Source organism: Erpetoichthys calabaricus, chromosome 13, assembly GCF_900747795.2.
Source record: "Erpetoichthys calabaricus chromosome 13, fErpCal1.3, whole genome shotgun sequence".
NCBI classification, from domain to species: Eukaryota; Metazoa; Chordata; class Cladistia; order Polypteriformes; family Polypteridae; genus Erpetoichthys; species Erpetoichthys calabaricus.
The window spans coordinates 35,920,254-35,947,605 of NC_041406.2; the positions used below are offsets into that span (position 1 = coordinate 35,920,254).

At 38.2% G+C, this 27,352-nt stretch overlaps 2 protein-coding genes across 2 annotated transcripts in view; one reads left to right on the plus strand and one right to left on the minus strand.

Annotated features, from left to right (window-relative positions):
- Positions 1 to 107: 107 nt before the first annotated feature.
- Positions 108 to 24,582, plus strand: abitram (actin binding transcription modulator). The gene is made up of 6 exons (XM_028818128.2): positions 108 to 311; positions 6,178 to 6,229; positions 15,299 to 15,428; positions 19,661 to 19,737; positions 20,505 to 20,574; positions 23,782 to 24,582. The coding sequence occupies exons 1-6, from the start codon at positions 242 to 244 to the stop codon at positions 23,920 to 23,922; spliced, it is 540 nt and encodes a 179-aa protein (XP_028673961.1). The 5' UTR covers positions 108 to 241; the 3' UTR covers positions 23,923 to 24,582.
- Positions 24,567 to 27,352, minus strand: part of ctnnal1 (catenin (cadherin-associated protein), alpha-like 1) — a 173,733-nt gene continuing 170,947 nt past the window's right edge. The window contains exon 19 of the mRNA XM_051935957.1: positions 24,567 to 25,667. Coding sequence (XP_051791917.1) covers positions 25,503 to 25,667 — 165 coding nt within the window. The 3' untranslated portion in view covers positions 24,567 to 25,502. The remainder of the gene's footprint in view (positions 25,668 to 27,352) is intronic.

The following is a 27,352-nucleotide window of genomic DNA, read 5'->3' on the forward strand; positions in this document are numbered from 1 at the left end:
TTCAAAAATCTGAAGCGCTGGTCCCGACAAACCTTGTGACCCCGAAGTGTTCACTGAGTCCCGAGGAGGGGTCGGAAACAAATAAGTGGCGAACCTTTCTGAGCACCCGGCGGATTTATCAGGCGCACTAATGGTACGTCTCAGTCAACAGTTCGCTCGGTAAAAGAGATGGTAGCGCTAATCGTGAAAGATGCCTAAACTGTGAGTATCCGATGGATTAATCATTTTCTCGCAGTCAGCAATGGCGTCGGAGGCTTTACAAGAGACACCGTCAGTGATTGAGCGCTATTTCACCTGCTGGTATAAAACAGGTAGGCCGGTGTTCTGAGGATTTGTGCTGCCTTATCGAAATATGCTGCAAATATTTACACGTCTAAAAGTGAAAAAGTCTAAATGAACGTAAGATTTTTTTTATTTACTCACCATCAGCAAACGTTTTTTTTTCCTAAGGTTGCACAAACCAATCATCACAGTACTGGACCAAAGAACAAACAAACAGATTAAAATGGGAAAGGTATTGGATTGAGTTATTGGATACGTTGCTGCCCAATGGCTTAAACGACAAATAATAATGCTAGTCTGTTTTAATTAATTTTATTTATTGACTTGTTTTAGACTAAATGTACACTGAGCTTGCGCAGAACAACTTTGGAGCCCATTTCGATAGGTTGCGTGGTTCGATGGAACACCAGTTTTGCATTTAGACGGCCTCTACCAGTGCAACGTTCAGTTTCAGGCGATTATAATTATTTGGTATATGTATTTTTTGTATTATTCTACATGTATGTTGTTATAATGTGTATTTGTCCAGATTTTGATGAAAATTGGGACAATTCAAAATGTACAAGGATCTGACAAACTCCCTGCATGAGAGTACTGTATATTAAATTATATAATGTTTTCTGAATTTTATTTATTTTTTTATTAAGACAATTTTAGAACAATTATTCAGGTTAAAATTATCTGTCAAGTGCAAAATGTTTCCAGGGTACGATCCAACCTGCGAACGTTGTAATTGAGTTCCAGCCTCACTGGGCCACATGTTTTGGGCTTGCACCAAATTAAAATCAGTCTGGACCAAAATCTTTCAATGCCTTTCAGACAGCATTGGAGTCTCAATCCCTCCTAACCCATTAACAGCTGTGTTTGGGGGCTTAAAGTGGAGAAGGACAAACTGTCATTGCCTTTACTTCACTATTGGCATGTAGACTTATCTCGCTCAAATGGAAGAATCCAAACTCGCCTCTTTTAAGTCAGCGGGTAACTGATGTCTTATACAATTTGAAATTGGGAAAAAAATTCATTTAAGAGGATCTGTGCAAAACTTTAAAACCTGGCAGGATCTAATCAATAACATTTTAGAATACATATTTAAGTTAAGGAAGTGGTTTCTCTTCCCTTTTTTAATTCTATTTATTAATTTTTCTGGTACTTTTCTATTATCTTGACGAAAATTGGTGAGGCCACCGCCCCCACTGTCTTCCACAATGAGTCACGCATGTGCAGCACGCCATTCATTGAAGGATTTAATATGGCTGTAGCGGAGCAGTTGAATAATGTTAATGGGGTGTTGACTGTTGCTCATCTCAATCTTCAGAGAGACAAGGACAATGGTGCTTAGATCTTGAGTCTACAAACCGGTTACTTAATTGTTGGATTTTAAATGATTAGACTGGTCTACCCCAACCACAAATACTAACCTTAAAGTTAGTGGGGTGGAGCATTGTTACCTATAGGTCCCTGATGTTAATGTCCCCTTTGGGTGCCTAATCTTAAAATTCCTATTAGGTGCTTAATCTTAAATTTTCCTTCTCTGGTTTTGTTTTTAAAAATCCTAATCTTAAATTAGACTTTTTAAAACCCAATGTTTACAGACATGTTAAAATGTATAAAGGAGTTCTGGCCACCAGAAAGTCAAATGGAGCAAGTTTTCCGTCTTGCGTCACAATCCTACGATTTGCGTCACAATAATAGAAAAGTACCCTTTTTCCTACCATTAAAGTTTTACTCTGCTGGCCAGGCTCTCTTTCTCATTGGTGGGGGTTGATTTGATGTGAACTTAGTTTTATAAACTTTGACTTGCTTGTAGATAGATAGATGGATAGATACTTTATTAATCCCCAAGGGGAAATTCACATGCTTCAGCAGCAGCATACTGATACAAATAAACAATATTAATTAAAGAATGATAAAAACGCAGTGCAAGAGTAGTAAAAAGTGTTCAGGAAATGAGTCCACATAAAAGAAAGTGGTAGGAATGATCAGAGAGAGAAAAAGGTAGAAAGATAGAAGATAAAGTCCTACACAGATCTGCTGGAAAGGCTGCCACTCACGGCGGCGCCTAACTAATGGAATGTTATTTCAATTTAATAAATTCTTCCAGCCATCCATTATCCAACCAGCTATATCCTAACTACAAGGTCACGGGGGTCTGTTGGAGCCAATCCCAGCCAACACAGGGCGCAAGGCAGGAAACAAACCCCGGGCAGGGCGCCAGCCCATCGCTGGGCACACACCAGGGACAATTTAGGATCGCCAATGCACCTAACCTGCATGCCTTTGGACTGTGGGAGGAAACCTATGCAGACACAGGGAGAACTTGCAAACTCCATGCAGGGAGGACCCGGGAAGCGAACACGGGTCTCCTAACTGTGAGGCAGCAGCGCTACCCACTGCGCCACCCTTAATAAATTCAATAAAATGTTAAAAAAAGGGCAATTTTAGAACCGCATAAAAGTGACCCCAAAGAAAGTAAAATGTTACATTTTCAGCTCTATTGCTGACATTCTCAGTAAGGTCACAGTTTACAAAAATAAATACAGGAAAGATTTATTGTTTATTGACTGACTTTTCCAATGTTCCAGCTTACCTTCTTATGGACAGCTTTAGGATATTTAAGAAAAACAGAAATACTCGGAGAAAAATCCATACAGATGTGAGAACGTAAAAATGGTGCCCAGATTCAAAGTTCACTTTGTATGTTATGTGTGTGTACCAACGCTGACTTTGTGAGTGTGTTTACACTGAAATGTTACTTTTGTGTACAGTAGACGCAGTTTGTCTGTTACGGTGCTCAAAATGCATACCTGCTTATCCTTTGAGTTTGCCAGTGCAGAACATGAAGTGTTCTCAGGTGGTAACAACCATGCAACATATTTTTCACAAACTGTTGTCACAGTGTTGGTCCCACCACCTTAAACAGCAGTCAGTGTGGTGTAGTGGACTTTGGACTTCAAACCCTGAGGGTGTGGGGGTTCCAGTCCCACTACTGACACCTTTACATGACCCTGAGTAAGTCACTTCACCTGCTTCTGCTCCAATTGGAAGACCATCAAAAATGTAACCAGACGTATCATAAATGTTGTAAGTCACCTTGGATAAAGGCGTCAGCCAAATAAGTGAATGTAAATAAACACTGTAAGAAACTGTTTAATACTCGTGTAGTACCATATTGCACACAGTTATACTGAAGGATAGTGGCGAGGATGGTAGCAACAGCTTGTACTTGTTAAAATTGCACCCTCTATAAATCGACTTCATTCTGTATAGAGCAGAGGTTCTCCGTGTCGGTCCTGGGGGCCCACTGTCGCTGCAGTTTTTTGTTCCAGCCAGCTTTTATTTTTAATTGGACTTCTGGGCTAATTAAGTGAACTGTTATTTGTCAAATTCTGTGTTTTGGGAAAAATGTAGAAATTTTTAAACTAAGTTTGGTATATTAAAATGTACCAAGCAGTTATGTATTTTGTTTTCTTTTTAACAATATTTTCATCTTAATTTTCATTCTGTTTTTTGCAGAATGTTCTAATTGTTTAATTAATTCATTATTTTCTAATTAGTGGGTCTAACACTGAAGTAGTTGCAGCCTTGTTGTTTGCCTGCCTGTCTGCTCTGCTAGTTGTCATTATTAGGATACAATGAAGGGAGCAAACTGCACAGAGAAAGGGCAAAATAGAATGAAATCAACAAAAGGTTGTTAAGCATTTAAATCTCTAGCAAAAGCAGAAATATTCCTAAATGTCTTATAAATGTAAAACATGCTGCGGTGCTTTCTTAATGAAGAATAAGTGAAGAGAAAAAAAAACATCTGCTAATTAATTGAGCTCAGTGTTATCAGATGTTGTCACTGATTAGGAATCTGGTTGGAACAAAAACCTGAAGCCACAAAGGGCCCCCAGGACCGACATTGAGAACCCCTGGTATAGAGTTTGACTGGAGCTGTGTCCGCACAGGCAACCCTTTACATTTACATTTATTTGCTTTTCAAAGGAGGTCAACATAATCAAACAGCTGTCTGAGGACAGTTTAGGAACAAGTGTTACAAGACAGGGGCACAGCATTGATCACCACAAGTGAAGAGCTCAGAGCAAAATACAAGTAGTTGCACAAACCTAGCCAGTAAGACAGAAATTCACCAAATGAGAGAGTCCTCCTTAAAGACATTGAGGGGAGTCACTAGTTTAGATGGAGGTGGGCAGCTCATTCCACCAGCTAGAAGCTACACATGAAAAGAGTCTGGATTGAGCTTGGAAGACACGCAGAGTTGACATCATGAGACGGCACTCTTCAGCAGACCTGAGTAGGTGAGAAGAAGCACAGGACCACACAGTTGTCTCCATATACATTGGTGCTGACCCTCTGAACACTATGTAGGCTTGCATCAATGATTTGAACTTAATACATGCTGCTACAGAGAGCCAATGTTGTGTACTGAGAAGAATCTGGGAAGACTTTGGAGCAAAACACCTGCTTCTGTGGGTCAAGAAGACCAAGTAAAGGTGGTTCCAGAATTGTCTGTTGGGGAAGACCCAGGAAGCAGACTTGGACAGGCTGAATGAATTACTTTTCTCAGATGACCTGGAAATTCTCTGGAAGTAGGACTGTTGTTAGGGGTAGGACAACCTGGTCTGTCCTAACTTCATATGTTGCCATGACACACATTGTCAAAACGTAAATTGTCCTTCACTGTAGAAGTCCATGCGATACTTCATTTTCCATTCCACTCCTGCTTGTCGCAGAGCACATTTCTGAATGCATGTGTGTATCCATTGATACCTCCTCTTTCTCACTATTACCGGACCGGTTTAGACTTCAGATGCATCTGTTTGGGATGTGACTGGGCCCCCGAATACCCGGAGATTACCCACTCTGACGTGGGAAATTTGCAAATGCCACACAGAAATGTGCTATGTCTAAGTTTGTGGCAAATTGGCTAAAGGACAACAAGGTCAATATATTGGGGTGGCCATCACAAAGCCCTGACCTCAATCCGATTTGAAAATTTGTGAGTAGAACCAAAAAAGCGTGTGCAAGCAAGGAGGCCTACAAACCTGCCCCAGTTACACCAGTTCTGTTTTGAGGAATGGGCCAACATTCCAGCAGCTCATTGTAAGCTGCTCATGGAAGGCCCCCAAAACATTTGGCTGGAGTTAAACAATTTAAAGGCAATGCTACCAAATATTAGCAAAGTGTATGTAAACTTGTGACCCATTGGAATTGTGATATAGTCAAACAAATGAAATACTCTCTCTGTGAACATTGTTGGAAAAAATGACTTTTGCCCTGCACAAAGTAGATGTCTTAAATGAGATGCCAAACTTATAGTTTGTTAATATAAAATCTGTGGAGGGGTTATAAAGTGAATTTTAAAGAATTCATCCTAAGTGTATGTAAACGTCTGACTTCAGTTGAATAAGAAGTGTGTTCACATGGTATCTTCTTTTTTATTGAAAACACTATTATTTAATACCTCTTCACTTTTTATAAAGAATTAAGAAAAAAAAAACAAAAAACTAAAGTTTACTTAGTTGTTGCCATACAGTGCTGTTAATTTAAATATATGAGGTTATGAGCCTAAGTATTTGTTATATATTGAAGGGCGCCTATGCAGATATTTTTTAACTGTGATATCCTATCTATTAGTTTATGTTGAACAGACCTATAATGTGTGCAACCATTTTTGATTTTTATGTAATGGTCATGGCAAGCATCATGAAAAAAGTATTTTTGTAAGTTACAGGAAAAAAAAGACTTGACTCGTACTGAGACTGAATGAACTTCATCTAATCAAATATAAATGAATATTTGCATTGTACTTAAATTTTATTATTTTTTTGTTAATAAACCCTTAATTGTGCATTTTGCTTACCTTATTCTTGCTTTGGTGTTTTCTTTTGGCAGATTTGAAGAACAAAGCGTGTGAAGATCATTGTGTTCTTCAGCACTCTAACAGGTGTGACTGAACGTACATAACTTCCAATTTTACATTTTAATCGGGGAATTTTACTTGGTGTGCTTTGTTCTAATGCCTAAGTAAAATTTGATGGAAATATCAAACTAAATTCAATTATATATTTTGTGTTATACAGAATATAATATTATTAATATTAAATAAATATTAATTATTAGCCATAATAAAAGCCTTTGAAAAAATACAATAAACTTATTCCCTCAGTTCCTCTGATTTTTCACTCTGAGCAGAGATGAACTATTTCTGTGATTATTGTCTTAATCCAAATAATGTGCCAAAAGCTTTGATGAGTCAACAATTTTAAGCTCAGTTTTGCCAGTGGGTGGAAGAAGTGAACATATTTTGGTGTACAAAAATTTAAGTTTCAGAAACTAGGCTTATGTTTTATTTATTCATTTATTTTGTAGTTGAATAGACTTTGAGGTATCTGGTGTATTAAGTTTTTTTGGTAGGGATGTATGTGAAGCACAGAAAAAACATAATACAATGTGTTTCTTTTTTGCTAAGAAAGGTAAACACTTCAGAATATTCCACCTTAATAAAAATGGGTTAGGAAGAAAATTTTAAAAATAGTCTAAACATGTAGAGGAAGGTTAAAATATGGTAATAAACACCAAATAAGGGTCTAAAAACAAGCAAATTGTTCTTAATGGGCTTATTCTATTGTCCGCCTTTATATGCCAGCAACAGCAGTATGGTAGTGACTTTCTTGCATTCATTCATGCCACATGAACAAGGTTTATAAGCTGTAAAGCTAATGTCTATTTTCACTCATCCATTGCCTGCCATGGGAAGATAATGATTTTTATATCGGTAGCATTGCTAGTGTAACATATGATAAGAGAAAATATTTTTACAGCAGATGGCATTCTCCAACCTTGTATTGAATGCTTGTGCTTTGCAAGGCACGTTGATGCAAACCCACACTTCGGTCAATTTATAGCTGGCAATCAGTTTAAGATGGATGTCTTCGGGATATAAGGAGTATCTGGGGAAAGGGTTACACAGACAAGCGTGCAAACCTCACACGGACAGTGACTGGTATAGCAGCTGGACCCTGAGACGACACTGCAAACTACTGTGCTGCCCTAAGTATGAAAATGAAAGGGACAAACGTGCTTACTCATCAAATATAGTGAACCTGAAAACAAATGGACAATTCCTTACTTACATTATTCACGTTATTAAACACAGTTCAAAATATGTCATTTTTTTTAATTATAAGTGAAGAATCTGAATGCCTAAATATATTAATGAAGCTTCTCTTTGTATCTACTGATATTTATTTTATTTTTAGAATGAGGAGACAGATTCTTGATTGCTTTGCAGTGTCTTGGTTATTGATTAATAAGACACCCTCAGATGACTTATTATAGAGTGGAGATAAGCAAGAATGCATGGCCTATTGAAAGGCATTCAATCTTCAAAGCTGGTCAAAAAGTTAGCAGTAAGCAGAGATACTAAATGATAATCCCAGACTATCAATATAGCAGAAATGCAGTTTCCAGGAAATGTAAAATATACATTTAGGATGAGTGCAACACAATAGATAGTCATCAATTTACCTTAAGCCTGTTTTTCTTTCTGCCATCTAATCAATTCTGTTAATTTCAAACATATTTCAGTATGTGCAATATTTTTATCATGTTTTTTTTCTGTTGCATGGAAGATACATCTTGCACTTCTATAAAACCAGTTTAACTGAAATCTGCCTTCTGCCAGGTAGCACACTGGTTCCTAAACCTTTCAGTTGATTTGTCTGAGATACACAGCGACTGTGTAGGCAAAGCAATGTGCCATGAAGTGCAACACCAGAAACCAGCCTATTGCAGAACACCATCTTTCACAGGCACACCTAATCACATCAGGCCAGTTTAAGCTCACCAGTTAATATGATATGTATCCCTGTGACATATGGGAAGAAGCTGGAGCACACAGGGAGTAAAGGCAAACTCGACAAGGGCCATAACCACCACACACCTCTGGGCTATCGTGAACTAAAATATAATCATTCATGTAATAATTTCCGTTTGCATGGAGCTTTGTGTGTGAAAGCCTTAAATGGGAAACCGCTGCTGCAAAGTGATCATTCTGATTTAAAAAAAAAAATGACTGCAGTTAACATTATATTACATAATTGCAAATTCCACCATCACCAAATCGATGCGCACAGACAGTGCATTTATGGTAATTTTGATGATCTTATACCCTTTTCTCATGTTGGAGACTCCTACTCACAGCATTCACTTTTGTTTGACGTTTTCAGGCCATAAAGAAGCAGCAGAATGGATCATCACATGTAGGCGACATCAGATGATACCACGAAGCCTGAACTTCTGGCCATGTGCCATCCATAAAAACTGCCTAGAGTGCACTCCAATTATTTTTCCTCCCATCCAAGGGAGAAAGGAAAACTTGTGATGTGGCAGCACAACGGCCTATTTTATGATTGGCCAGTTCTCCACTGTGGGGGGCTCTGGTCCTCCCATACCACCTTTTTCTAAATAAGCATGAGGGTCTTTGTGCCATGGTGGTATATGTACAATCAACATGCACTTAGATGCAGTATATCAAGACTTACCACCCAGTATTATAAAATCCTTTAATTTTGTTTGCATAGCTGACACATTGTCAAGAGATGGACATGTGTATCAAATGACATATCTGTCTATCACCTTTGTAAAATTGCATTCCTTCATCTCCAAAACATAGCCAAACTCCGTCCCTACCGCTCCCTCTGTGACGTTGAAAAGCTGGTTCATGCCTTTGTCTCATCCAGACTGGACTATTGTAATGCACTTCTCATCGGGATACCCAACAAGAGCCTTCAAAAGTTACAACAAATTCAAAATAGTGCTGCAAGAATCCTGATGAGGGTGCGGAAATATGAACACATTTCACAAATCCTTCGATCACTTCATTGGCTCTCTATTCATCTCCATATTGAATACAAACTGTTTACTCACCAGTGTATTCATGGAAATGCTCCACAATATCTTAAGGAACTCCTTATACTACAATCCACTACAAGAAACCTCTGTTTTGCCAATACCTACCGCCTTCGCCCCCCTGTGACCAAACTTCATGCAATGGGAGACCAAGCCTTTGCAGCCACTGCTCCACGGCTCTGGAATGGCCTACCAGAGAGCCTAAGAACACAGCAGATTGTGGGCTGTTTTAAAAAACGGCTAAAGGCTTTTCTATTTAAGAAAGCTTATTAACAAGAATGCTATAATTATTGTTGTTTTATCTCTGTTTTTATCTTGCTTTGCCTTTGTTTAAACTTTTATGTAGCACTTTGAGATTTACTGCTAATGTAAAGTGCCTCTATAAATAAAATGCATTATTATTATTATTATATAGAACTACATTTGTCCCTAGGGGGGAAAAAACTCTTTCAATAAATATTAACATAAATAAATGATGTTACTATTTCCCATTTTTGCCTTTCACTTGGGAGAGATTGTTAGTGTGCCCCAATCAATTCTGATTTCATGATTTATTATTAATAAAATTGGTGTGAACTTGACCTTGACAAAGCAACTATGACAAAAGGAACAAGGACTTGCTAAATGCTCACTTGTTACTGATTCCCCATCGCCCTCTTGTGGAGACACATAAAAACTGCATAATATATGCTGAATTCACTTTCTTGGAAGTTTTCATGTGTATAATGGTAAAACGTAAATACTTTTTATATAAGTACCTATATCTGTTACGGCCTCTCCTGGGCCTGAGCAGCTGCAGGCTCTTTGCTTCAGGCAATTTCTTGATTTGATGTCCATCCGTGTTATTAACTAATCTTTTGATATAATACAAGGTTTGTCAAACATTTTCTAAAGTTAACCTTTACTTGCATCTAAACTAGTCACCTTAAAGATGCTTATTTTAGAAGCATACTAAAGCAAAGGCTTTAATACACAGAAGTCCATTGAATTACTTTTTTTTGTAATCCGTTGAATTAAAATTAAAATTTTATGTTAACAGCAGACAGTTAATTTTGAGGTGTCAATAAATATCCAGACAGCTTGGCACCATTTTAACTTCTGTCGTGTTCATAATTAAGTATTCTAACAAATCTTTTAAAAAGATCAAAGTTCCGATGTTGAAAAGTTCTAATTTTTTATCCGTGTTTCAGAAGAAAAAAAAAAACAACATTACAAATGTACTAATAGGATTTTCCTACAAGGCAGAATGATACCAAAAAGATGTAGGAGAATTCAGATAAAGTGCCATATTCCATTAAATGCAATAATTGATTTCTACTTAAAAAAAGCTGATGGATTGAACGCGTCCACAACCAGGACTGGCCGTCTGTGGCCTTCATGTTTATCAGTAAAACCAAATCTCATAAAAAGACAAAACAGTTTTATCAAAGGATTGTGAAAACAAAAAGAAATTGTTTTGGATTAAAATGCTAGTACATTAGTGCATTTGTTCAGCCTGAAGTTGTATTACTTAGTATGAGTCTGTCTTGAGACAGGCAGGGTGAAATGCTGAGCTGTCTGTGTTTGTGACTGCTATCTTGACATTTTAAGAAGTTCTATTACAGTAGTACACTGACCATTTAACCATTAATAATAAATGTAATTACTTTTTTTTTTTTTTTTTTTACAAGACTTAATTTTTTGTAATCATACTGTACGACCTCTGGTTTCTTACCAAATGTTTAGGAAGGCTGAACCATTGAATGATACTCATGGTTGTGGTGCTTTGTAGATGTTGCTACACAGGATAAGGCGCATTTCTCCCAACTCTGTACACTTTATTTGTCTTTGGAAACACTAATATAGACACCTGATATAGAGTGTTAGGTGGGCATTCCCTCTTTTTTTTTTTTTCATTGAGGAAACTACATTCATTTTTAGGAAGTTGTTGTGTTATCTTTCAATGGTATGGTTTTAAATATCAGAACATGGCTAAAATCCATCTATTCCTCATTAAGTCCTACCAATTGATAAATCTAAACTTGAATGACAATCGACACACATCATATATGAATCTGTTGTCATTTATTTAAGAAAAAATAAATTAATGTGTAACAAGTAGCAAAATAGAACCTTCTTTAGTAGCTAGTAATTTTCTATTTGTGTCTCAGTCTCTTGCATTGTATTGGAGAAATTTTGAGATTTCGAAGTTGTTTGTTTTATTGTAAAATGTCAGAGTGTAATCAGTTTGTTTGTGCGTGATTCTTAAAGAACTTTGTTTTATTGCTGTCAAATAAGTGCAACTCCTTGTTGTATGTCCTCAATGTTCATAATCTCTTTTTGCTGGTTTCCAAACCCTCGTGGGTACTGATGTCTGTGTTCGTATTATGTTCTAACATCACGTTAAACTTTTGTCTATGTAGTGATTGCTTAGTACTTCCTTGGTTTCTCTCTTGTGTCAAATTCTGTTTGGAAGGCTAGCCTATTATTTATTTATTTATTTTTTTTAGGCTGGCAACTTTGTGTGTCCATTGATTTTGTGAAGTATATAAGATCAATCTTATTGTGTAATCTTTGGTATGGACCATGACCGTTCAAGTAGGCTTTGAACACTTCTTAAGCAGTTGTATGTTTAGGTATTTAAAACATGACACCCAAAGAGTTTTGCTAGCAGTGAACCTAAACAGAAATGGCATAAAATATAATAAATCCATACATACACTTGCCTATTCCATATCACATTTCACATACAGATGACATGTACTAATGAAGAGAGAACATCACAAATACAGTGGTATAAAAAGTCTACACAGCCATGATAAGATAGCAGGTTTTTGTGCTGTAAAAAAATGAAATGAAGATCAATCATCTACAAACGTGTCCCACCTTTATTATGAAATTGCAGTCTATATGAAGAAGGTTAAAGCAAAGCAGGAAGCATTAGGGGGGAGAGGACTCTAAAACTTAGTAAACCCTGGTTGCTTAAGTGTTAATACCCCAGAACAAATACTTTGTTGAAGCACCTTTTGTTACTGTGCTCATCGTCACGCAGAACAGTGAAGTTGCTCTTCATCTTCAGCCTCCTAATAGACACCTGAAGGTTTTGTGCCAGAATCAACTGGTATTTGAAGTTATTTAGGATTCCCAACACCTGAGTTCCAGTTGAATAAAAGTAGGCCTAAAGCATAATGCTGCCATCACTGTGGTTAACTGTGAGTATGGTGTTCCTTTGGTGATGTGCTCTGTTGTTTTTGTCCCAAACATACCTTTTGGAATTATGGCCAGATGATTCAACGTTAGTCTGATCAGACCATAAAACATTTCTTCACATAGTTTTGGGAGGACAGATGTATCTTTTGGCAAAATCCAGCCAGGCTTGAATGTTTTACTTTTGTCAGAAAAGGCTTACATTTTGCTGCCGTACCCCATAGCCCAGGCATGTAAAGAATAAGAGAGAATTGTTGTCACGTACCTGGAGCAACCAGTGCTTGGCAGAAGTTCCTGCAAACTCTTTAATATTGCTTTAGGTCTCTTGGCAGCTTCCCTCTACAGTTTTCTCCTTGACTTCTCATCAGATTTTGCAGGGATGCCCTGCTCTTGGTCGTGTCGCTGTTGTGCCCTGTTCTCCCCAGTTGTTTGATTGACCTCACTGTGCTCCATGGTATAACTAATGCCTTGGATATTCTTGTGTACCCCTCTCCTGATCGATACCTTTAAATGACGAGTTCCCCTTCATGCTTTTTAGAACATAGTTTTTACAGAGGAGTGCAGCCAGGGACATGTCCGGATAATCCTGCAGGTACACGGCTGAACTTGATTTGGAGGCAATCAGAGTCAATTTAATCAATGGCAGGTGTAGACTATTTAACATGAGATTGTATCCGATTGGTTAATTTTGAACACAGCCATATCCTTAATTATAACTAGGGTCTTTGCCCTCTGCTTGCTTTGTTCGCCAAACCCCTGCCCCGCAGTACGCACTAGCCTCTTTGCAGTTCTGCCACTTGCGTATGGGGATGTATAATTTAAACAGATTTTAATTTTCATGTGAAATGTTAAATTTGCATCCACATGACATATAACTGCTGTGATTGAATTTCATTTTTCTCTTTATTAAATAAAACGACTTTTTTGAATGTTTGGCCCTGAGATTTAATTGTCTTTGCAAAAGCTATTCTAACGGGAAACTTAATGTTTTAATACAAATAGCATATCAAGATCATCTTTTTTGTGTAATGTTATCCCCTGAAGATGTACTACATTACCTTTCTTGGATACATCCTTCTTTCTACAATAATTTGTGCAATGAAAGACCGGACAGTGTTAACAGTTGTAGGTATTCTTCGTGATATTGTAAGTTGATGTTTTCATCTTCTGCATGATCACCACCAACTGTTTCAGCAGAGTCTATTGATACACATTTAACCAATTAACCGTGTAACCGATCAACATTTTGGGCGTCAATTCATTTGACTTCCTCGTTTCTCGGTGCTAGGATTGCCCGTGTACTCATTTTTTTCTGTTGATAACTGTTCGTGATGAAATTCTTTAATAAGATTTGGGCATAATGCGTCTTCTTTAATTGGGAACTTAAAATGAGGAAAACGTTAACATTTATAAGAGCTGAGAGAGCAGGAAGTGTGTCTGAGAGGTGAGAGTACCGTGGTCTTGTTTGAAAATGGTTGCTAGGAGGGCGTGACTTTTAAAAATATCATGGCAATATTCTCGTCTCGCGGGAGTTTAAAAAATCTTCTCCAAAAAGTCTAGTCTCCCAAAAAGTCTCGTTGCATCGAAAGATTTTTTTTATATAATAGAGAGATGTGGGTTGCACAACAAGGGGAGGTGCAGGGGTAGCGTTACTGCCAGGCGACCAAGGGCAGTGTCCTGGGTCCTCCCTGCATGGAGTCTGCATGTTCTCTCCCTGTGTGTGTGCGAGGGTTTCCACAGAGTGCTCTGATTTCCAAAGACATGCAGGTTAGGCAGATTGGCCCCAGAGTGTGGTTGGGATGTGTGTGTTTGCATTGCTATGGACTGGCACCCTGTCCAGGCTTTGTTCCTGCCTTGCACCCTATTCTAGCCGGGATAGGCTGCAGTACCCACTTCAGGACTACACAATGGCAGACTGACTTGACACTTGTGCAACCAGGTTTTTGTAACTTCTTTATTTTCTTCCATAAAATATTTCTATTTTTTTTCACCATCTTTATATAGTTCGCAATTTCACAAGACAGACGGAAAATGTTCCGATAAGATTTAACTTGATTTTTTTTTTTTTTTACATTGCAAAAACCTGCCATTTTAACACGGAATTGGTGAGCACAGCATGTCAAAGACTGGCCAAACATTTCCTTTGTCCTGAAATTACTGCATACCTTTCACTCTTACATTTTATGCTTGTAAATGAAAAACTACTTAGTTGCCTTCAGGTCAGTATATCTTTAAATACAGAGTGACGGCTGTAGAATTAATAATGCGTTGTTTGCTTTTTCTGTCCTATTTTTACACAATATAAATGACTGAGTCATCTCCAGTTAAGCATGTAAGAGAGAGTAATTATGAGAAGTCTCTTCAAGGTAAATAATATAAAGTGCTTAAAAGCAAATATTGTAAGTAAACAGAAAGCACAGCTATGAGCAGATAGTAAAGAAAATGGCTTTAAATGTGATGAATGTTAAACGTTGATGAAATAAGAGTTTACAACAGCAGAACCGCTCATGTAAATAACTACTCAGACAGATTGTGTGTTTTTAATGGTTAAATTAATGAAGGACTGTTTGGGTTCTTTTACTTGGGTGATATTTCATGTTTATAGTTTGCCATAAAATACTTGGGGGGGGGGGGGGGGGGGGGGGGGTTAAAAGAAGAAATGAACTCAGGGTAAGAGTCCCTTGTAAAATGTACCTGAGTACCTGGGTTGTTGTGCTTGGGATAAATTGCCTCCTTTATCCTGAGGCCCTTAGAGGTGGGATTGTCTTCAGCTTCCCACGATGCAGAACTGGATCAAGTGTGTGTGAGACTGTTAAGTTATTTATTCATAGCAATGATAAAGAAAAGTATTTGGCATGTAGTGAAAAATTACTTTCTTTAGACGCCATTGTTAAGTCACAGTTGTTTCATTTGTCAGGATTTGTGTCATCACACTTGCTCCTTCTCACCCTGCTCTACAAAAAGAGAGAAGAATTCAGAATATAGATTACCAAATCAGTGCTGGTTGCAGCAGACTACAAAACAAGGTGTCTGGAAAGTCCAAACGGGTGAGTATGGCCAACTGTGAGTAAGTGCCAGCTGTGAAAATTATATTCTATCTGCCTATCTGTAGCGATCCAGGGGTGGACAAAAGAAGGTTTACAGTTGTTTGTATGGAAAAGACATGCAGGTTATGATTATTTCCATAGCTTTATTAACTTTACTAAGAACTAGGGGGCTTTGCTTGCCAACCCCCCACCGGGCCTGTGCTATGTGCCAGCCACTTCACATCTCTGCTGCTCATGTATGTGGATTTCACTTTCACCAAACAACAAATCTTTTAATTCTCGCAGATACGCCTCTTCATTGGGAAGAAACACTACTTTTCCCTGATGACAACACGAATTAGACGATCTACAAGTTTTAAATACAAACAATATATTTGATCTCTTTTTGCTGTTCCATTATTTCACAGAGTAGTAATTTTCTGTTTGTTTCCGCTAATGCGATCTTTACTTAATCATTTTTTTGAGACTTTCGAATTTTCGTACTTCCATTATCTCTAACCTGCTCTGCATGTGTATCGCACCAACGTTTTTGAATTCCTTACGATGTTCTACTTTGTCATCTACTCTTTGTCTTTTATTTCCAGCCTCAGGCGTGGTTAAATCTCTTGGCACAAAGTCTTGTCTCATGGGAAATGAAAGTGTCTCTCTGAAAACATCACGTCTCATCCCAGGATTTGTTTTATTATAATAGAGAGATATCACAATGGCATTGTGTTAGGTACAATCTTGTTAGTGCTCAAATTACCTAAAAGATATACATATTTCACCTAGTCACTACTGTAAACCTACTTTTACCCACCCCTATATATAGTTAGGTCCATAAATATTTGGACAGAGACAACTTTTGTCTAATTTTGGTTCTGTACATTACCACAATGAATTTTAAATGAAACAACTCAGATGCAGTTGAAGTGCAGACTTTCAGCTTTAATTCAATGGGGTGAACAAAACGATTGCATAAAAATGTGTGGCAACTAACGCATTTTTTAACACAATCCTGTGGTGTTATGGGTCCACAGCTCTCCCAGCAAAGGCCAGTTTGTTTTAAATGAATAATCACTGCGCTTGCGGCGTAGTGAGGGGCGTGGTAGTGTGGCTAAAGCAGTTTCCGGGGGGATTCGTGCTGCGTGCGTTTCTCACCTAAGTGCACAGGTCCGCAGCGTAATTGATCCCGGGAACTGTTGATTGCCACATCCATTAGACATAGAGAAGCCTGAGACGATTAGGAGGAGAAAAGAGAACGAGGAAGAAAGAAAGACAGAGGTTGCAGGAGGAAGCAGCGAGCGAGGGAGTGAGAAAGCCAGAGCGAGCGCAGACAGGCTCACGGCTGCTGAGCAGACAGCCTGGGTGTTAGGCCGACACCCAGGGCGTAGTAGTTGTTGTTGCTCCCGCAGAGTTTGTTTTTATGAAGGGCGGGAGTGACCGGGAGACGAGTGACTCTCCGCTTAAGGCCGTGGGAGTCGGGACTTGGGATGTGGTGTCCCCAACGTGAGAGCCTTGGTTGTTGTGGAGTCCCAAGTCACTGTCTGGGTGAGCCGACTGGAGCCAAGGATCGGTAAGGCGACTGACATTAGTAGAAGCAGAAGCACATTGAGAAGGTCAGCAGCAGAGAGAGCATCTCACCTGCTGCAGGGCCCTAACGGGAGAAGCAGGTGAGACGCTAGTTTAAAAGAAGCACCGGGCTTGTCATTGGTTTTTAAAAGAGTGCTTCCTGTGATATTTTACCTTGTGGTTTTTAGAAGATTTTTCTATTGTTTTTAACCTCCACTTTTCACTTGTTTTTAATGGATTATTTATTTATTAGAACTTTAAAAGCACTGCACTATTTATTTGAACACTCATTGTTTTTGAATTATTGTTGAATAAAAGCACTTTTGCACCATCCCCTTGCTCCATTGTTATTGCCTCACTGTCTAGCTCATCGGTGACATTACCGACGGTGTTGGGTTCAAGGGCTTCCGAACTGAAGATGGGAGCACGGAGCTGAACCCGCATTGTCACAAATCCCTTCATTTCAGGGGCTCAAAAGTAATTGGACAATTGACTCAAAGGCTATTTCATGGGCAAGTCCGTTGTTATGTCATTATCAATTAAGTAGATAAAAGGCCTGGAGTTGATTTGAGGTGTGGTGTTTGCATGTGGAAGATTTTGCTGTGAACCGACAACATGAGGTCAAAGGAGCTCTCCATGCAGGTGAAAGAAGCCATCCTTAAGCTGCGAAAACAGAAAAAAACCCATCCAAGAAATTGCTACAATATTACGAGTGGCAAAATCTACAGTTTGGTACATCCTGAGAAAGAAAGCAAGCACTGGTGAACTCAGCAACGCAAAAAGACCTGGACGTCCACGGAAGACAACAGTGGTGGATGATCACAGAATCATTTCCATGGAGAAGAGAAACCCCTTCACAACAGCCAACCAAGTGAACAGCACTCTCCGGGGGGTAGGCGTATCGATATCCAAGTCTACAATAAAGAGAAGACTGCATGAAAGTAAATACAGAGGGTGCACTGCAAGGTGCAAGCCACTCATAAGCTCCAAGAATAGAAAGGCTAGATTGGACTTTGCTAAAGAACATCTAAAAAAGCCAGCACAGTTCTGGAAAAACATTCTTTGGACAGATGAAACCAAGATCAACCTCTACCAGAATGATGGCAAGAAAAAAGTATGGAGAAGGCGTGGAACAGCTCATTATCCAAAGCATACCACATCATCTGTAAAACACGGTGGAGGCAGTGTGATGGCTTGGGCGTGCATGGCTGCCAGTGGCACTGTGACATTAGTGTTTAATGATGATGTGACACAGGACAGAAGCAGCCGAATGAATTCTGAGGTGTTCAGAGACATACTGTCAGCTCAAATCCAGCTAAATGCAGTCAAATTGATTGGGCGGCGTTTTATGATACTGATGGACAATGACCCAAAACATACAGCCAAAGCAACCCAGGAATTTGTTAAAGCAAAGAAGTGGAAAATTCTTGAATGGCCAAGTCAGTCACCTGATCTTAACCCAATTGAGCATGCATTTCACTTGTTGAAGACTAAACTTCAGACAGAAAGGCCCACAAACAAACAGCAACTGAAAGCCACTGCAGTAAAGGCCTGGCAGAGCATTAAAAAGGAGGAAAACCAGCATCTGGTGATGTCAATGAGTTCAAGACTTCAGGCTGTCATTGCCAGCAAAGGGTATTATCAACCAAGTATTAGAAATGAACATTTTATTTCCAGTTATTTAATTTGTCCAATTACTTTTGAGCCCCTGAAATGAAGAAATTGTGTTAAAAAAATGCTTTAGTTGCCTCACATTTTAATGCAATCGTTTTGTTCACCCCACTGAATTAAAGCTGAAAATCTGCACTTCAACTGCATCGGAGTTGTTTCATTTAAAATTCATTGTGGTAATGTACAGAACCAAAATTAGAAAAAAGTTGTCTCTGTCCAAATATTTATGGACCCAACTGTATGTCTGTAAAATATAGTTAGAATCTAAGATTAGACTTATATGTATGGTCAGAATTGCTGTCTTAATTAAAACTGTGTGGGTACTGCATAATGAGGCAAATGCATGATGTGAAATGCTTGGTTTAATTTAGGGAGAGTTAAGTAACTGCACAGTAACTGGGAGGTGATAGAAATCTCAAACGTTATTAAAAACAAAAAACAGTGGCACGGACAGCATTTTTTTTTTTTAATGAGTGGCCCCCTACAAGGTAATCATCCTCTAATGAGAGACGCGAGTGTCTTTAATGCCTGAAGGCCCCCCACCTTCAGAAGCAATGCTGAAAATGCTCATTTGTCACTTTTATTAAATTGTTCCTTCACATGATGATGGATGTTTGGAAAGTTGTCCGCACACTACATTTCAGCCTCACTCTGGCTTAAGGGGAAAAATGACAGCGGGGGGCAAGGGCAACTAAATATGGAGGTGTTTAATAGGTTTTGTTTTTTTTTTTTAAATCCATTAATTAGGATTGTGATATTTGTAGGATAAGTGTCATGGTGCAGAAGCAGTCTTGTTCTAAACAAATCAGGGTGCTTTCTTTTAATTTATTTTATACATTAAAATTGATGACTTCCTTTCTTCTGGTCCAATTGTCAGTCTGGGGCATTCAATAAAACTTGCTGATGAAACAAAGCTGTTTTTATCCTAAGCTTATTTCCTGATAATAATGATGGTGCAGTATTTTGCAGTGAATATGCTGTCTTTGAAGATTTATCACTTTTCTTTCTAGGGAGGACAGTTTCTTACTGAATTTGCTCCTTTGTGTAAAATAACATGCAGTGATGGACTGGAATTCACGGTGTATAGGTATGCCATACAGCAATTTTTTAAGTATTTGAATGTCTTCTTTGTATTAGAATGTATGTCATTCTGCCAGTGTAGAAAATCTAGAATACACCAAGCAGCAGGTGTCATAATTGAAATAGCAGCAAAAGGATGAGATGTAGAGAAGTGGATCTTAAAATCTAATAACATTAGAATTGTTGAGAGTAGCAGAACCAACAACACTTGGAAGATGGGAATGGAGAACCAGCTGAATGAGAGCAAAGAGTAAAGCGAAACCTTTGAAGAAAGTATGGAGAGGTAAAGCAATGGACATGGAGAGTTCAGAACACTTATAGCTAAATGTGAAAGAAGAGAAAATTTCAGGCAGCAGGAAAAGTGGACTCCTTCAGGTGTAGAAGAGAGAGTGCTGCTCGTAACACTCCTAGCTGCCTGCTATAGATAACGGAATTGGGAAAATGCCCTCTGCACCCAGAGGTTGCTTCTCAGGAATGTAACCATGAGGCAAATACAGAAAAAGAAAGAATCAGAATAGTGTAGCCGAGGCCTCTGAACTGAGTCAGTCTGTACATTTATGGCAGAAAATGTGAAGGAAGGCATTCAGGAATCGGCAGAGTCCTACAACATCTTGGAGCAATCTGACACATGTATGAGAATGATGAGGGGGCAGGCCATTGTAATGTGAAGCAAAAATAACAAAAGAGGGCATTGAGCAGATTCAGAAAATACACAAACCATTTATTATATACAGTACAAGATAATTAAAGTATATGTATTTTATATTCTTTTAGTTGTATTAGAGGCCGTCTTTTGGAAGTAAATGAAGAGATTTTGAAGAATCCTGGCCTATTACAAGAAAAGGTAACCATGTTCTCCTCACTTCACTTAGGTTCTTGAGTCTGGACACCATTTTTAAATGATAAAACAGAGGTTCTTAATTTTTTGTTGAACCCCAGAATCAGGAAGAAATTCAACCACTTGACTATTTTAGGTTTTTCAGACATTGGATTATTTAAATGTAAGTTCTATACACATTTCTTTACATACATATACAGTTTGTGTTGCATGCAAGTGTTGTTTAACTTGCCCCCACGTCACCACCCTCCAGTGCCGTGGTTAGTAAAATGTTGCTGCCAAACTTTTGTCTTCCTTTTTTTGAAAATCTCACAACATTGTTGTCATTAATAGAGCAAACAAGGCATTGAAAAATCTATATAAAATAAAACTTAAACAGGTGTATTAGATAGGAGTTTAAAATAGTAACTCCTAAGTACATCATTACTATTCCATACCTGTCACTGCTGTTGCTCATGAGCTTGCTGATGCTCTGGTAAACCTGGGAATGCCACCCTCCATTAGTGTATATGACCAGATACAGAACTTCACATCAAATCGGATTTTTTTTTGCTTTCAGAATAGGTGGGAGTAGAGATGTTGGGTTGATCTGTTTCATTAATTTTAATTACTTTTTAAAACTATAAAAATGCAAAAAAAAAAAAAATACTCTGAGTGATGCATTGTGCTGAAATTAAAAAGGTCCTTCAAGTCCAAGAATCAGACAAATTCTGCAAAATATTAAATCAAAAAATGAATGCACATTTCAGCCTTCAGTGTCCTCTTCATTTCATAGAATAATAATTTAAAGATGATGATTAGTGTCATAATGAATAACAGTATTAGCAGTAGAGACCAGTGTCTCTAGTTTATGGACCAAGCAGTGCTGGGACCAGCTAGTGTTTATCTTTAAGTGCCAAAGGAGGTGAGGGAGTACATCTGTGAATGCCTGAGGTGTGTTTTTCAAAATAAATCCCTGCTTACTGGGAAAATTCCTAAAGATTGGAAGTCAGAAAATCATATAAAAACATAATTAATCTCATATTAAATATTAATCAAATTTCCATTTTTAGAGAGAAAACATTATGTGGCACTAACACTGGTTTGCCTTTTGTGATAATTTTTTAAGATTGGTTCTAGTCATACAGTATATAAATATAAAAACCAATTAAAGTTTGCATTCAGAAATCTTTCTTTTTTCTGCTATTCTGATGGCACATATAAGTATAAAGGAATGTGTAGAATACTGATCACTACACTCCAGAAGTACATTATTATTTTAAACTCTGAGCTAAACAACCGTGCAGGAGCAAGTTAGACATGTGAAGTAATAAAAATAAAAGCCGGATCCAGACAGGACTTGGCTCACTGTGCCGTGGACCCCTTGCCTACTCACCATTGCCCTTTCTGACTACTGAACGTCATTGCCATTTCCTCTGCTTTATTTGTTTATTTATTAAATGAGCATTTTGGCAAGTTGTGGTTTTTTTTGAGCCTCGCTGCCATCAGATTGATGCGTTAATAACTCTTTTTCCTGTGGTTGTCTGCAGATAGCAGTCAGTCAAAGCATGTAGCTTTAGAAAATAAGTGTAAGGCAATTTTTAGGAAAAACCAGTCTTACACTAAACTGCTGCTGTTTAGGAGATCTTACTAAAGGAGTCAGGAACAGTTCTGATATGTGACACTAGGAATGGTTCTTTAAACTTTTAAATCCATCAGATTTGGAGGATGATGTTTCAGCTCCGTTTCAACTGTTTTTCCTGTGAAAGAGGACAGTAAACGTACAAATGTAGTTCACGGATGACCACTACTTTGCTGAAGTGAAAAATGTTAAGTGCTTTCTCATTTTAATCCAGTAATTGTTGCCCTGAGGTTTGAGTCTAGGGAATCCATTCCCGGATGGGTTTATCCATTCCTAGGAATCCCGGGCTCCCGGGATGACACAGTGCACGGGCATCTCGCATGTGAACGGTTTTAGAGCGAGCGACACTTATTTTTATTAAAACTACTGTAATATGCTGACACCAATAAAAGACTAACCTGAACTACAAGCAGTTCATGCTGTCATATAAGTACATGTATCTAGTTAGTTGTGGTAATAAGAGTGTGCGGTCGTCCAGGCGAGAGCGCACCTTCGTGCAGAGTACGCCAGCCGCTCTGCCTCCACTGAAGTAGGCGGCACAGTCATCAGACACCGATACACTTGTTCTAAACAACACCCGCGCTTGCTGTTGCTCTGAAACACCGCCATTTCAGCTTTTACTGATGCATCCAGTTTCTTGTCATCACTCTGTGATGGCAAGTTTCTTGGCACAGATAATGCGGATGCAACAGACTGACGCATTGCAATTTCAAGTTGCTGTTCAAAGCTGTTAACAGCACAGACGTCAATGAACTCTGCACTCTGCAGCTCACGAATGCCGGGACGGGGCAGACACCTCCCAGTCCACTGTGCTGTGTCTTAGTGGGAGCCGGGAGACTGACTGCTGCTGCTCTGTTGTTGACTGAATTAATGAGCCACACTACACCGTGGGCCAAAAAACCACACCACGATTATTTTCAACTATAATTCTGTTATTTCTTGATCGATTTTTACACGCTATATATGCGAGCTTGGCCGTTCCCGTTCAGCCGGGAATTCCAGCAGTTTCATTCCCGGGAATGGGAAACGTCCGGGAATCCCGGTAATCAGGAGCCCGGAAATGGATTCCCTATTTGAGTCTTCATATTTTAATTTCAGCCAACTCCTTTACCTGGAATAAACATAACATTCCTAAACCCCCTTAATCCAGTTCAGAGTCCTGGGGTTTACCCCAACAGTTCTGGTGCAAATCAGGAACCAGCCCAGGACGGGGCGCCTGTCCATCTGAAAGCTTCTTAAACATTCTGTTAATCAGGTGGCCGGATGTTCCAGACACACACGGAGTACATATGACCCCTGACCCTTAACATGCAAATTGTGGAAGTACAGTTCTTTTTTTAATTTGTTCGTCCTTAATTAAGAATAATTTGGCACATGAAAGCACTTTGTATAACTGGAGTAAGTTTTAGTTAATTTTAAGTACAAAACACAAATATTTCACAAATAACAGAAGTCTGTATTCAATCCAGCGCATTTTCTTATACATTAATTCTGATTGTGGACAATTTGTTCATAAATTCAAGTTCTTTAACAAAAAAAGGACAAGAGACTCCATCAAAAATATATCCTTTTAATCTTTTTCTTTTTTCCAGCCATCCACAGAAGGTTACATTGCAGTAGTTCTGCCAAAATTTGAAGAAAGCAAAAGTGTCACCCAAGGACTGTTAACCCAAGCAGAATATGACGACATTCTGTCACAACGAAGGAGGATGAGCAGCCCTGAATCGTGCTGATGGTGGGACTGTGGATCACAGGACTGTACTGGTGAAACTGGGCAGAATGGGAGGTTTTAATTCTGGGAATTGATGATTGATCAGCATCTATTTGAGAGAATGCTTAGGAAGAGGTAGAATATGTATTTTTTTTTTCATTAGCAACTTTATTAAAAAATGGTGTACCGATATACTGTATATATACACAAATGTCTTACATATCCATAACAAATAGTTTAATTGTCAAGATAATGTAAAAATGCTTGAAAAATAAATATGGCTGATTTTTCTCTGCAGTACAGAAGATCACCTTTGTTAATAATGTGCTGCTAAGTCAAGGAAGAGTTATGGGGAAAAGTTTGTCAGATTTGACTTCAGACTCGTTCTTACAATAATTTGTTTTTTATTTCCTGACGCTTTTCATCCAACAGAAATACACAGTATTTATACAGTAGTTAGACTCACAAGGTTAAAAAACCCTATGACATTAGTACTAAAAGTCAAAAAGCAAACTTTAGCATTTCAGGACAGCTTACGTAGTATTTTATTTAAACAGAAAATATCAATCAAGGCTAACGTCTTCTGAATACTACTCAAAACTTTATTCTGTATACACGGCCATCAAAAGTGTGAATTCTAAAAAGTTACAAATAAAGTTTTTGTGATTTTTGTTTCTTGTTACCTCCTCTGCACTGCGTTTTCATTACTATGCCTCACGAGTCCTCACTTCTTTGGATGTCTGTATAACTTACAAAATGGACATAATGGGCGTCTATATATTATATCAAAACATCACTTTACACAAAAATAGTACCAAAACCTCTTGAATAGAAGGCAATTCTGATCAAGTATCATACAGCCATCTGAAGCAGTTCCCAAAAAGTTTCCAGGAGTCTGCCTTAGTAATATTCAGAAGGATTTACTGAAGGGCACTTTCTGTTCCTTTTCTGATTTGTAGCACTATGCGTGTTACCCCATCAGAGGACTCTTGACACTTGTGATATGTGCACAAATAAAATGAATGCAGGCACCCAGAACAAGTTCTTAAAACATATACTGTGCATTAACCCCCTGCCTCCTTTGACAGACACACCGTGGCAGATATAATCCAGACATGGCCACTAAAGTTGGTCAGAACCTTATTAAATCATTTGATTAAATAAAGAGTAATGTGCAGTTAGATCCTTCTGAGACTACATGGTTTAAATCAGTGAATAACACTTACTGCCTCGGTCTTCCTACTTTTAACTATTGACAATATTTAAAAAAAAAAAAAAAAAACCTGTTATAAAAACACTCATGCACAAGTAGGGTCTTTATGTTTCCTTGGAACGTTTAAAATGAACATTTTTGACTTCACTGGTAGGCATACGGTTAATGAAAGTGACCAAGCTGGGGGACACAGAAGCATATTCAATTATCTTTGGGATCTGTTCATGTGCCAGCATCGGAGAACTGCTGGCCTGTTACAAACAAGAACACCATCTACGAGAGCGATACTGCCCGGTCAAACCTGTGAGTAATTCTTTTGTCAGCCAAACACGAATACCCAAGTCTCCCTGGGTTTCTCGGTCAGTTCTCATCACTGCTGCAGTGTACCTTCACTTGCTTTCTAGAAACGTCAGACTGGCCATGTGATGTTCCAGGGACTTCACGCCAAAGCCATTTGCGGTCTTCTCACTGAGCCTGTCTTCATTAACAGGAGTGTGAAACTGGTTTTCACCCCAACTCTGAGAAGACTCCAGGCTGCTTTTCTCCAATTTATTCTGAAAAACAGTATTTTTCTTTTAATTATTTTAGTATCTGTCCATTGCATATAAATATTACTATAAACCAGTAGCTATCAGGTCCTCAGTGTGTGTGTGTTTCACAACCCGTGTGTCCTTCTTACTATTAAATGATGTCATTGTTTTGTTATCTAGCCTGCAAATACTTCTTAAAAATCCATAACTATATGCACACTTTCTGTAGCCTTAAAATGCTTCCATTTAACTTGTTTTAATTTACCCCAATCTACAGCTTTAAACGTGTCCAAAGGCTGGCGATTAGCAAGAAGCACCGCAGACATCTCTGATGGCTAAATACTTGACTTCTATTTTCAGCTGCCTGCTCATTAAGAAACATTTTGTGTGCACAGAAATATTTGCTCTCCTTTAGCGTTCACTGTTGTCAACATTTGGATACGATTAAGAGAGCAAACTCCGTAATATGTACCAACTCCAGCTGAAATCCTGTGGGTTTTGCTTAAAACTTCATGAAGTGAGACTTAATGTTTTTCTATACATAGAATAAAACCTTATTAAAGCTGGCGGAAGTGGGGAAAAAAAACAAAATCTGTGCAGCCCTCTCGGCTAAAATAACTAAATTGATAAAATGTCCCACCACACAACTATCAAGGACTTTTGTTTTTGTATATCTTCCCTACTAATTTAAATGTTCTAAAGTACCAACATTTTATTTCAGTCTGAACAATTTGGATAGTGAGCTGTTGTTAACTAAAGATGAGATACAATATCTTTAAGCAGATAAAGTTATTTGGGAGTTTTAACAAGGTAACACAGTTTTTGTACATGTGTATGTCTTAATTTTTCTAAACCAATTTTTATTTTCTAATTAATTATTTTTTATTTTATGAACAGCAGCATAGTTGATATGAAATATAAAAGCCTTAAAATTCCATAGTTTTAATTTACAAAAAATACACAGCTCAGAGTTTGAATTTCTTACATGACAGGGAGGGGGCTTTCACTCCAGGGTAACAGCAAATGGGGGCATTTTATTGAGTTTTGAGGGATTTCAGCATGGGGTTTATTAAGAAAGATATCATTGTGGGCTACCGGATTTGCCTCAATGTGTACACGTGCTAAATGTATTCACTTAGCTTCTATCCTTTACCTGAAAAACAATAGTGCTTAAAATTGGTGCTAAAAAAAGCAACATTATCATCTCTTTGCCGCACGACGTAGTGAATATCAAAATAATTCAAATTATTTCTATTTGCACAAACTCTTTTATAAGATCACACTTTTCAAATCAGGTTTGTCAAAAAATCACTTTGTCATGTTTGTGACATTGGCTGTTTTGAGACTGCAGCACTGTATGGAGGACACACTAGCCGGTTAATAACACTAAATTACTGAAGAGTAATATTTAATACAGAAGTCAAATTAATGCAAATTTCAAATGTCACACCCCTGATGCTTTAATGGTCTCAATCTTTCCCTTTGAGCCCTTGTTGTGTGTTTTCAATGAGCCCACGTACTGTAGGTGATCAGAGTCTGCTATGGCTTATGCCGGTGTATTAATCCTCCGTTACTGAATTTGGCCGATTATTCGGAACTAGAGACAGCATCGCATTTCTCTCCTGTACCATTGAAATAGGAGTCACATGTGCTTAAGTCAAATGTTTATTAGCACAAAAACTATCTATTTTGGTTTAAAAAAAAAAAAA

Coding starts and splice junctions, on each gene's coding strand:
- abitram (XM_028818128.2), top strand. CDS start 242: ATGGCGTCGGAGGCTTTACAAGAGACACCGTCAGTGATTGAGCGCTAT. Junction 312..6,177: donor CACCTGCTGGTATAAAACAG/GTAGGCCGGTGT, acceptor TTCTTTTGGCAG/ATTTGAAGAACAAAGCGTGT. Junction 6,230..15,298: donor GTTCTTCAGCACTCTAACAG/GTGTGACTGAAC, acceptor TTCATTTGTCAG/GATTTGTGTCATCACACTTG.